General features: G+C 43.9%; 1 protein-coding gene across 3 annotated transcripts in view; it reads left to right on the top strand.

Annotated features, from left to right (window-relative positions):
* myo1cb (myosin Ic, paralog b) overlaps positions 1-13085 on the top strand; it is a 40719-nt gene that overhangs the window by 9274 nt on the left and 18360 nt on the right. The window contains exon 1 of one of the 3 annotated variants that reach the window (XM_030776137.1): positions 7853-7870. The exons of the other annotated variants lie outside the window; for them this stretch is intronic. Coding sequence (XP_030631997.1) covers positions 7853-7870 — 18 coding nt within the window. Of the gene's footprint in view, positions 1-7852; positions 7871-13085 lie in introns of those variants that run through there. 3 annotated transcript variants of the gene reach the window in all.

Here is a 13085-nt window from a genome sequence, read left to right as displayed (position 1 = left end):
AACAGTTCGAGCCGATGAAACAAATTGGTTTAACTCGCCAGAGATATTCTAGTCAAGTTTATTTTATGATGGTTAGATTAAGTTACAGAATGGACCATTTCAGGGAACTATGAGCACAAAAACACATCAAACTGGTATACATTTAAACAAATCCCATCGGCACATTTAACAGAACCATTAAAGCTCTTCCAATGCATAGTAAATGACAATCAATGAAGTTCAAAACTGGTAAATTTAGAAATTTTTAATGCCCCCTGCCCTACCTCACCCCCCCCCCCCCCCCCCGTTCTACCAAGTTCTAACATGCTTTATGTGTGTGAAATCACACTATGTGAAAGCTAACTTGTGTGGAAAAATGAGCAGAGCCCACATGAAGGAATGTTCACCCAGACAGACAGATAGGAGTGATGGAAGAGGAGAGATAAGGCCAGTATGTATGATACACGTGGAAAAAAAAAGAAAAAAGTTCTGGCATGTTCCTGAGAACTCTGTGATAGTACTCCCAATTTATTGGCTGCCAGATCCAAGGCTTAAAAAAACCCCAAAAAACAGACTAGCACCTTTTAAAGTATTCTGAACTCAACAAAAGAAGCGTAACCTTCAAGTTTTGAAGGCTACACTTTTCTCTCCCTCTTGCTAAATGAATTCATGTGGATGAATCTGGGCCGAGAATATTTATTCTTTTGTAGATTTGCACAAATTTTCGATCGCTTGCTAGTGCGTATAATTTTTTTTCATATATAAATAACATTCTTATTTGAAGTCCTGAGAGAGACTATGAGTTTAAGTTCCCGGTTTAGTGTATTGAGCAGCTGTTCCCTGTCCCAAATCCTGGCGCTTCATGGCATGTCTATATAAGTTCCTCTGGAGAAGATCTGCTGCTGAGAGCAGCTCAGCCTATGCTGACACTGTTTGCACAGAGGGATTGGTGGCATCTCTGTATTGCGGCTGTAATGTGAAGAATGAGAGGGTGTGGCAGCTCTATGTGCCATTGTGTTAAGGCCACTGTCTGGTCACCAGCTGGTAATAATCTGTCCATTGAAGCCTCGCTCACACTGTTTGGATGTGTTGAGAAATAATAGGCTCGGCCAGTGTTAGTTCTATGCTAACACATTGTGTCCGCCCTAACCGAATGACTCTGCTTTGTTTAGGACATGTTAACTAATGAACTGATGGAGTTGCGTCATTGCTGAGATGTTGCAATCCTGCAAGCCTCTGTTCACCGATTCCTGATTCTGATACTCCTTCATTGGGTTAGAGATTCTGAGGATTGTAATCTAATTTCTCGCTCCATAGTTTGCCTTGATAGAGTGATTTCCTCCACCAGTGTGGAGACACAAAATATGCCTGTTCTGATCCTGAGTACACACACACACACACACACACACACAGTAAGTATGATGACCTGCTGTGTTGCAGTGGCCTCTTCTGTAACCTCACTTTGTTTTGGTATGCTGCACAACCTGGTAACAAATTACCCTTCAGCAAGGGGTTGACTTTGTCCCATGTTTAAGCTACTCAACATCCTGTGGATCTTCCAAAAAATGTAATGTTAAATTTTGCTCTTCAGATATTAAGATGAATGTCTTAAACAGAGCCCCGTTATCAGTAAATGTTTGCAGTGAACGACACTCAAAATGTGTCCTTGGAGGAAATTTGGGCCCAGAGGGCAGGAAAAGTGTTTTGTCTGCTTAATTTCAAATGCACAGTAACTGTGTCCTGTTTATGGAGAAACAGCACATTTGTTATTGATTGCAAATCAGCTCCAGATAGAAGCCAACAATGAGAAACAGGAAGGTTCGTGTTAGATCTCTGGCAACATCTTAAAGGAATTTTCGTATAATCCATTTCCCATAGGCACAGAACAGTAAACGACATATCAGCTTCTATAATTGGCTGCTGACAGCGCATTTCTTTCCAAGAAAAAGACTTTAAGCACAGATCTGTGAGGTCTTTTTCTTTCTTTTTTTTTTTCTTTTAAACTTTGTCTTGTATTCCTTTAGTGCCAGTTTCGGATTTTACATGTTAAAGTGGAGACGCGGAGAGGAAAGCTTCCTCCATCCCTGTATTGTGGTCTGGCTCTGGGCTGAGATGTCTTGTGGGAACCCCCTGCCCTGTTCTCCACAGTCTGACCTGCCCTTATAAGGCCTGCTGGGTATTCTGAGCTCTCGGAGGAGGAGACTAAGGAGACAGCACTGCCCAGCTGCCCTGTTTGTGCTAAACTTATGTCCGTTCCAGCTGTCCGTTCCAGCAGACAAGCGCCCGTGCAGCACACATGAAACTGAGTGTGCATGCAAACTGGAGCTGGAGGGATTGGGAGTATAGGAAAGGGGTTGGGGGGGGGGGGCATGGGGCTGAATCTTAGGTGTTTAGGATGAGTGGGATATTTGGAGTTCTTGCCCAGACACGTATTGGCACCGTGTAATTTGCCAGAAATTTCTTTCTTTTTCATTCAGCCGAGGTGTGGAGAGGGGAGGGGGTGGGCGGTGGGCGGGGACAGGGGGAGAGCCTTGTTTTATGTCTTACTCTCCAGACTTTTCTTCTCGGCGGGGGAAGGTGTGTTTCCGTGTCACCTCTGTCACTACCTGAAGTGTGAGTCTCTCTAGTCATGGCCCTATCTGCACTATCTACCCACCCCCTCCCCTCCAAAAGGAGGACCTGAAGTGTCTGCCCCCTCCCCTCCCAAAAGGAGGACCCAAAGTGACTCAGATTTTCAGGTCTCTCATTCACATCTGTACTCCATGTACTTCCTCTGCATTCTTGCTCCGCGACGGGAGAAGGATGGCAAGCGGTCAGAGTTAATCTCTTTATGAAACACTTAAGGAAATGCCAAACCTAAGTGCTGGTTGTGCAGAGGGAGAAAAAAAAACCAAATTAAATTTGTTTGAAGAACGGATACTGGTACATACTGATGAGGTAAAGCATGCCAGTTTTTTTTTCCCCCACTTGTCTTACTGTTGGAATGAGGAGCAAATTAAAGGACTGATTCTCTTGTTTGTCAATCTGGTTGATTTTTCTCCGTTTCCCAGTAAACACAACTCAGTCCGGAACAAAATGCATTCTGTTTTTTGCTCTATGGAAAGAGGTCAGTCCAGTACAACGTAAAGAAACACAGACGTTTATTACTCTCTCATCAAAGTGACTCATAATCTCCAGTGATGAGACAGTTGTGAGACAGTTTGGGGAGCAGCTATGCAGCACAGGGAAAAGCGATGACAGTGAGTAACCATCACTTCGCTACTCATCATTAAAATACGGTCGACTTCGCGGTCAATCTGTGACTTCCTGACCTACGTGTTACCATGGTGACAGCATTCAGTTATGTCATAACATTTTCTGCATCGCATCCTCTTTTTACCACGTGGCAGATAGAATGATGGAGTTTCCCTTCCACTCTGTCTCCTTCTCTCTGTCTCTCTCTTTCTCTATTTCTCTCTTTTATGCTCACTCTCTATGTTTCTCAAGTGGTTAGTTTCCACCCACATGGCTGACATTCTTGCGCTCTGACATCACAGACGACAAGCACGCTCCTGACTTCCCTCTGGGGTTTTTTTTCTGTCCTTCCTTTCTTTCACACAACCCCCCCCCCATCCCCACACTTCTCTATCTAAACACTGAAGTTCCTTGAATATATCCAAAGTAAATTCCTTTCCCCAAAGTTGTACTTCTGTCTCAGATTCTGTTTCTTTAATGTTTAGCTGCTACTCTCGATATTGACTTAGCTCCCCTGTCTTTGATTCTCCTCCTCTCCTTCTTTTCCTTTGTTTGACCCCCCCCCCTTTTTTTGGGATGCTCTTACACTTTTCTCACAGCTCAAACTGTGCTAGCCTGGAGCTCCTGGTGCAGCAGTGAACAAAGGCAGTCTTTAAGTGTGCCGTTAACTGTTCAGGATTCATTCCTTCCCATGGTTCTTCTCAAACACGTGGGAGAGAGTGAAGTCAGGACCAGAGGACAGATGGCTATGAGCCACAGACAGAAGAGGAGAGAGTGAGAGTGCTGTGCTTGCACTTTTTCTAGAATAAAGCTGAGGTGCTTTGTCTGCTTGAATGCTTCGGCTGTTATTACTATAGCAACCGCTCCACTTAGGCGGTTAACAGAACAAAACTTGAGGATTACCTGTCTGGCTATTCTAAGCATGGCAAACTCTGCCAGTGGGGTTTTTTAAAGATCATACGAAGTGAGAGACTTAACCCAACTGTAGTAATTTAAAGATCTGATCAGAGACCTTACAATGCTCTCTCTCGCTCTTTCGACACAACAGTTTCTACAAATAGCCTTGTCAGAGCATAAATAGCTTGCTGACTAGAGAGGGTGGGGCTGGGGGCGGGGCTAAAGAACGGGAGAGTGAGAGGGGAAGGGTTTTGAAAAAGTAAATGAATAACCTGCAAAAGAACAAATGTTTTAACTGCATTTGTGCTATAGTCCATGAACCATTTTGAATGAAAGAATCTTCCTCACGGCTGTCATTTCTGATCTGCTTGAGAGTAAGACCCGTAGAAATGTTAATATGAAAAGTTGCTGTGAGGGAAGAAAGGAAACATGAGGCTTCGCACAGCCATACTTGAGTAAATAGAGGGTTTATGAAGTGCCGGTCTCCACGGCGCTGGCACAGAGCCCGGAGAAGAGAAGATCTTCTCTGAGTGGGTGTGGTGACATGACCTCACCATGACTCAAGCCATCTCTCACAGCTCAGTGGATCTGAAGGGGAGGGTGGGAGGGGCCGCAACTTCTGCCTCTCGCAATATGTGCTGAGTAGCATGCCGAGGCTGAACCGAGAGATTACGCCATGTTTCATCCTCTGCTCATGTCAGCTGCTGAAGGGAATATAAAGGGTAGAAAGACAGTGGCTTGAGATTAGACACAGTGTTTTCATTTGAATGGAAAGTAGGTAAATAGACAGCAGTTATGCATGTAGTAAGTAGTGATTAAGTATAATCTGTACAGGTAGGCTGAATCTTCTTCTGAGGTAAACAGAGAGAAAAAAGAAAGGGGAGAAGACAGAGACAGACAGAGAGAGAGAGGGAGAGGATGGGATGAGGAGGGAAGGATTGAATGAAAAACAGAAACGGATGTGGGCAAGAAAGAGAGTTTTCCACTTCAAATTTACCACAGACTCAGAGTTCACATGACTTTTCCAGAGAGAGAAAGACAGAGAGAGGGAGAAAGACAGAGAGAGACAGACAGAGAGAGAGAGAGACAGACAGACAGACACTTGGCAAAATTTATCTTGTTAACTGCCTGTATACCACATAATAACAAAATTTAACCCCCCCCCCTTTCCAAAAAAAAACCCAAAACAAAACGAGCGTGTTTGTGTGTTTGCTTGCCAGTCTGAGGACTGTGTCTTTTTTGTGTCCTGTTTTAGCCTCTGTGTTGACGGCTTCTCCTCACAGGAAACGTTTGAAGTGAGACACGACCTGGCACACTTCACCTGACTGCAGATAAGCCTCTTTATCATGCCCCGACTTAAGAGCAGGAGACACAGAGACAGGGAATGGAAATAAGAGACATTGAACAGAATCTTTGACCCCCCCCCCCCTTAGTGAAAGCCTTACATTCACAATCACATGCCTCGTTTTAGCTTTAACACCATGGGCATGTGTGTATGACAGAGAGGTTGCAATATCCAGGGCTTAGAATAGAGCAAAAAGCTTGTAACTGGTGGACTGTGACATAAAAGGGAGAGTTTAATTGAATTATTGGATGGCAATGTTGCCTTCTTGCAAAGAGAGATGCATGCAGGTGGGAGGCGGACATTTGATACCGTTTTGTTTGTTGATATCGCAGCGTTGACAACGGGCATAGGTCCTGCAAACAGATAAGGCAATCATAAAACATAATATAACAACAATAAAGGGACTGAACAAAGCGGACAGCCACCCATGGTGACGTGCTGAGAGGAAAGCATGTATGGAGTGAAGAGATGTGGTCACTGGAGGAGTAGTGAGGGTTAATGGAGTACTTTCCCCTTTTCTGGTTCTCTATTCCTCCTCCTCCTCTCTCTCTCTCTCCTGTTTGAGTTGATGCTATAATGCCCATGTTCCTAAATAGAGAGAGAGGGAGAGTGAGTGAGTGAGTGAGAGAGAGAGAGAAGGGGACTCACACTGTCTGGAAAACATTACTCAGATTCCTGCAGGCGGGGGCTCCGATTATGTTGGCAGGGGAGGGAGGGAAAGAGAGGTAGGGGGAGAGGAAAGGAGGGAGTAGAGAGGACAGAAGGACAGAAAGGGAGAGGCGTTCCCTAATAAACTTCGACGTCCTCCCTTTTCAAAACACGCATAACTCAAGTAGCAGAGGCACAGTTAGTTTTGCAGCTCTGCAATATTTGGCCTTAAGTCGCATAAAGCGGACCTCATTTCCAGCGTCCAATAGAGGGCGCTGTTCTGCTCTGAGGAGTAGGTAGGTGACCTTGGCCCAAGGCTTTGCATAGGTGCTGTGTTTGAATAGAACAGGTGGTGTGCTCGCTGCTGAGTCTGAAAGGGAGGTGGAAAAAAAGTGTCTGGCACATTAACCCTTTCCAACCTACATACTCAATCCACTACTCTTCTCTGCCAGCAGAGAGGAGATCGATAAACGCGGCCAAACTGGACTTCTCAGGATTTTCCCCACACTGTGGCCCCCCTCCCCTCTCTCACTCTCTCTCTCTCTCGCTCTCTCTCCTTTTCTTTCCCATTATCTCAGTCAGTGGTTATCTAAGGTGGAGTTCGTTATCAGTCAGAAACACAGATAAGATATTTACTGTTGGACTCTGACTCTCCAGATGTGCCTGCACCATCACATCATCTCACACAGTCCAGATGTTTTGTCAAGCTCGCCGCATATTATTTATTATTATCTATTACCAATTTATTATTCATACCTGTCTTTACCTGGCATAAATCTAGATGTAAATCAGTCTGCCCTATTGAGAAATCTTTGGTAAACGTCAAGGCCCTTATGGGGGGGTTCAGGGAACAGTGGGGGGGTTTTAGGGATCATGATGAAGTGCTAGTGATATCAGACACATTGGTTCATCAGACCCTTGGGCCCAAGCCAAGACGCAGGGCATAAATCTGTCTGGTTAAACCACTTCTGTTCCGAGATCAGCTGAAATGTGCTTCAGCATGCAAAAAAAAAATACTGCAAGTAGCACAGGAGACGTGATTAAAGTAAGGAAGGGGAAGAGAAGAGTGGGGAAAAAAATCTTTTTGGCATAATCCCGGTTTTGATAGTAATGCACTTATACTTTTTTGATTTTTATTTGCCGAATAACCCCCATGACAGAATTTTCTTATTTTGTCCTCTTATGTGTCCGGAGTTTCTTCATTTTTCTTTTTTTATCCCTTTCAAGAAGAGGTTCTCGCCAGATGTGTGCGTTTTTAGAGACGCGGGGCGTCTTTGAATCACCCTCCGCTTGGTTTTATGAGCAGGCAGACTGCAGAGGTCCTAAAGAAACATCAAGGCTGAAGCAAAAGTTTTACTTTTCAGCGTAAATCCTTTAAAGGCCAGAGGGAACGGCACGGCCAAACGCTAAGACTTTTTAGTCAGGGCAGGGGAGAGGTAGGAGGGTGTGGGAGTGTGTCGCTTTTCACTGTGACTTTTTTACTCTGACGAGAGAGAGAGAGAGAGAGAGAGGGAGAGAGAGAGAGAGAGAGAGAGAGAGAGAGGAAGAGAGAGGGACAGACAGAGGGACAGACAGAGGGACAGAGAGGGAAAAGGAGTAACAGGAGAAGAAATGGCAGCTGATTTGCTCCCACACATGGAGCAAGGGATATTATAATAATAAACTTTGTCAGATTCCACTGACATTGGAGAGCTGTTTTGGAAATCATAAGAAGGCAAATAGTTCCAAAGAAACAGGAAAGGAAGGGAAATGAAGTACCGCGCACTGGTAAGGAGCCTGGGGTATACAAGAACTGCACAGCAGCGAGTTTAAGTCGTTGTTTCAACTTTGTGTGTGTGTGTATGTGTGTGAGTGTGTGTGTGTGTGTTAAAGAGAGTGCGTGAAGGACATGTGGAGCAAATATGTGGCTGTTCTGTAGCACAGTGGGCTTGTTTCAGCAGATGTTTTCTCTTTGGCAATGTGTATGTCTGTACAGCAATGACTGTCTACTATATAGGAATTAGGATCAGCTTTAAACAGGTGAAATTATTGTTATTGTACTCCAGATACTTTTTTGCTGCATACCCACAACTAGGCTGGAAATGTAGCCTCTCTCTCTCTCTCTCTCTCTCTCTCTCTCTCTCTCTCTCTCCCTCGCTCTCTCCTAAAGTTTTATGATTGTCATGCAATACATATATATATATATATATATATATATATTCCTTTAATAGTTCATCCACCTTTCCTGTTCATCTCTCTGTCCTCTGTAGTTTGGCATAATGAACAGGGGTGTGTGCCTGCGTGTGTGTGTGTGTGCGTGTGTGTGTGTGTGCGTGTGCTTGTGCAATTTCAAAATCAAGCATTCTTTGGCCGCTGCTGAGTCTCTTGCTGAATTCCTAGCTAGTGAGTGAGTAAGAGTGAATCTGTTAATGAAACTGCTGTGTGTCACTGTCCAGCTCTGCCCTGCACATTTCTTACTGTCACTGTCACCCCCGCCCCACGCCCGTTTGATAAGAACAACAATGTAATGGAAGCGTCACTGCTGTGCATTGTGGCACCATCAGGAGCATTTTGACTTTACAAAATGCTTCTACCTCTGTAGTATGCAGGACTGGCCCTGATATTAGAGTTCATAGAATACAAATTTCCTGCTTGCTTTGACCGTCACAAACATTGTTTGCCTTAAACAATAGTATGCCATGACATTTTGACGGTGCTGATAGTTTGATAACGTCATCCAGTGTTTAAGAAAACCGCTTTGTATCTTCACAACGTTATATATCTCATCTTTTTTGCAACCATTAGCAAATCAGCCCCAGATATGTCTCTCAGGCAAGTCGAACAGGAATGTGGCTGACCCCCCCCCCCCCCCCCCCCCCCCCCCCCCCCCCCCACAGCAGGGCTGTTTTCTTATCTGCCTTTTTTTGGTGAAGCGAAAAAGAAAACTGGTAGGTCAAGCTCTCCTTTTCCTTTTGGTCATGTTTAGCCATTGCTTCACCTGACCACACAGACTGCATTCCAGTATCAGTGGCTGTGGAAGAGCACAGAGGTCGCTCCCCCTCCAGCTATTCTCCATGCTTTCACACTCAAATCCTTTTCACTCCAGATCACTGCACAGCCCCAGTGCTATGAGACAACCTGGAATGATTTGTCCTTAATTTTACTAAATATCTGTCATTTTGGCCCGAAAACCGTATCAAGACAACTGCAAAGTTAATATGAGGGATGTAATTTGGTTGTTTTTGCAAAACTTTTTCCCATCCCCTTTCGTAATGGACCTCTGACTTCACCTACATCAGTCAAGTTATTACAACTGTTATCTATATTAACCGGTTAACCAGCACGGAACGGCCAACTAGGGAAAACACCACAGGTTATGGCTAAACAAACATATTAAGCAGATGTTGATCATTAATACCTGTCTACTACACACTTTATTATGTTTGGCTGATTACTGAGGATGACGGAAGAAATTTCCATGGTGTAAATCAAGTATCAGCTGGTTTTCAGGTCAGTTCTGTTGACCTGAACTGGGGTCAGCATTCCAAACCTCTGAGTGACCTTTGTTCTCGGTCATTTAGTGCTGTCCTTTGTCATAAAGGATTGTCATTTGGGGTTGTCATTTGAAGGTGTCATTTCATTTTGAGGTGTCACTTAGTAGTGTCAAGCTAATGTGTAACACCACAATATGCCTGTTACTCAATAACTCAATAACCGGATACTACGTTTCACTTTGAACTGTCCTTTTTTTTTTTTTTTTGTCAAGAGCGCTTTTGTTGACAGATTTTCTTCTCCTATGAACTTGCCTGTCACATAGCTGACTCAAAGGCATGCATGTCCATGGCTGCAATGTGATGGGGAGTTTCGACTCAGATTCCTGCCTCACTGCTGACACACTCCTCACAGAGAGAGAGAGAGAGAGAGAGAGAGAGAGAGAGAGAGAGAGATACTCATCTCAGCCAAAGGAAATGATGTTTACTTTTGAACACACACTGCTGTGAATGGGTGAGGGCCTATGAAAAGGATTTAGAGACCCTGAGATAAGATCATCTGTGTCTCGTCTCGTGAGTGAGACAGTATTGTTTGCCCATAGGGACTCTGGGGACACAATGCATCTGATGTGTAATGATTGGGCAGAACCACAGTTTATGTGCTCTCAGCAAACGTTCTTCAAATGCCCTCCATTCGTGAGCGAACGAGTGCGGTTCTCGACCTAGCCTTGAATAGCTTGCATTGTCTCTTTCAGGTTGGCACTTGTTGTCGCTGGACACTCAATATCTTTCTCATTTAGAGTGGTGGAGGCAGTGTGTGTGTGTGTGTGTGTGTGTATATGTGTTTGTGTGTGTGTGTGTGTGTGTGTGTGTGTGTGTGTGTGTGTGTGTGTGTGTGTGTGTGCACGTGTGTGTGTGTGGAAAGAGACAGAGAGAAGAAGGTCGGCACTCGAGAGTGTTTGCTTAATGAAAGTGTTTTCACCTGTTGAGACACAGCCTGTCACACCTGTCTGATATCTATTCTACCCAAAGTCAGGCATGGAATACGCAAGAATTCAAATCTCTGCTCACTGCATGAATGGCAAATCTTTGCAAAGTTTTCCTTGGAAGAGCAACAGTTAAACTACACAGTGCTGTTATGAAAAAATTCCAACCTCAGGCAGATGCCTGGCAAGCTATTTTTCCCAGCCATCTGTAAGCAACTGATCAACAAGATGTTCTCCCTTTGCAATATACGTTGACCATCCAACCGCTTGATAAAGGCTGAAAGGAGGTTCACAGAGAAAAGAAAATATTATTTTGCTTGAAGCCTCTCACTCTAAACTGTCCTTCAGTTATGCTGAGTCACTCACAAAGCTGTGAGTCTTATAACAAGGCGTTGTTACAGCTGCTCACAATCAATTCAGATTCAACAGTGGCTCTCCAAAACTGGGCTTGCTCCTCTGGAGTTCCTTACTCCCTGCCCTTTTTTTCGTTCCAAGCAGAGGGAGAGGGAGAGAGAAAGTGAGTGAGGGGAAGGGAGAGAAAGAGAGAGGGGGGGGGTGGGATCAAGAAAGCCAGACGACAGATTCAGTGCAGAAAAAAATGCTTTGCCTCATTAACATTAGACCTCAAGCACAGGGTCTATTTTCCCGTACGTGATAAATATGTAATCGAATGTGCTCGAGTTATTCGATTTTGCTCTGTGTCTCAGAGGGAAGCACTGATTACTGAAGGAACAAACCCTGTAACCTTGCGCAATGGCCCCCTTTGGTTAAGAATTGGATTCAGTTTTCTTTTTTTTTTTTTAAATGACAGACTTCCCCTCCGTCTCTTTGTGGATCAAAGCCACAGCTGGGCCTCAACATCCGTATGTTCTTATTGAAAAATATAGTCCATACACACAGTTTATATAAATTACAACAGTAACAAGCGCTGTACTGTGGCATTTCCCAATCAGCACTTGGTAAATGCAGAGGGTGTGTGTGATGGATTTTCTTCCTTCTGGACTTTCTCCTCTACATTTAAAAAAACAGCAAAAGAAAGCGGTAAATTTAGCTCTGGATTAATGTCACCCACCCCCTTCACCAGTGATTTTGGAAACCTGAGCCGTGCTGACTCAGCCACGACACTTAATATTCATTCAGTGAATATCTAATCTTACCTACCTAGACTTGCTGTCAGGCATAGTTTTGACTGTAGGAGGGTCAAGCAAAGAGCGAACATTGTTAACCGCTACCATTACCTCTTGGAGGATCACACTGAAATGGGGAGGAAAAAAAAAAAGAGAGAGAGAGAGAGATCGTGAGGAGGGATTGTGACTTGATCCTGCTTCTCACAACCTTTTGTTTTCTGCTCAGGACTTGGAAAAAGTGACTGTATGGCATTGAGGTGTAGGTAGCGTGAGGGTGTTGGAGTTCTGCGAAAAATTGTGAAGTGGGAGGGTACCCGAGGGTGGGAGCAGGAAAGCCAGAGCATAAAGGAACAATACAGTAATGGAGTTAAAGACCCCGAGAATTTAAAGGGGAGGGGGGGGTGGGGGAGGAAAGGGACTTGCAAAACGGGGTTCCTCTCTCATGAGTGGACAAGGAGTCGAGGCGTTTGGATGAATTCCACAGTTTCGTAGCGTAAGCTAAGTGTTTTTTCCTTGGCTGTTGGAAGTTTTTTGTGTAGCGGGAGATGCCCAGATTACCAGCTTAAAAAAAAAAAAAAGTAGAGTGAACTTCTCAGCCATTTCCATTGTAAAGATATTTTTCATGGCCCAAGCTCTCGGGCCTCCAACTCCCAACAGTCCAGTAAAAACACATGCACTGCCAAAGCTCTGCCTGTTCTCTCTCTTAATTAAAGAACAATTACAGTTTGACCTGACTTCATTTGCTTAGTACCTGTTATCTCCTTACAGTAAGAACTAGACCAGCCAGAATGGAACTGAGGTGACTCTATGTGGAGTGTGTTAAGGTTTCTTTCTTTCTCTCTTCTTTTTTTTTTTTTTAAATTCCAACTACTATCAGTCAAGAATTACTGTCATTGCAAGAATGACTTTCACTACATCGTGACCCAGGATATCACTGTTCAACATTCCCCGGTGTTGCACTGAGGTGTTTTATTCCTCTCAGACTCTGGATAAGCCTATTATATGTGCAGAATATCACACAAAATTATGATTTGTATGATATTCTACATTTTGTATCAAATTATGATACAAAATGGGATGATGGGTGAAATTTAAGTGCTGTATGTCATTACAAATACTGGGTCATCTAGTGGTTTTACATATGCCAAACTGGAGCAAGTCCCCCAAACCCCCCACTTCGAATCTCTCTCTATATATTTTTAAAATTGAATTGAAATGCTTGTGAATTGCAGTCAATATATTATCTCAATTACAGTTATGCAATTACAATAAGGAACTTGGGAAGGACATGGGAAGGCATTTCCTGCTGACAGGAGGAAAATGAAATGACAGAAAGATATTTTAATTTTATTTTTATGTTTGTCAGAAAAGTGCTTGTAATGAGAATTAAAATGCAGTT

Source organism: Chanos chanos, chromosome 6 (assembly GCF_902362185.1).
Source record: "Chanos chanos chromosome 6, fChaCha1.1, whole genome shotgun sequence".
Classification (NCBI taxonomy): Eukaryota; Metazoa; Chordata; class Actinopteri; order Gonorynchiformes; family Chanidae; genus Chanos; species Chanos chanos.
Note: the sequence above shows the minus strand (reverse complement) of the source record. Positions and strands in the feature narration are given on the sequence as shown.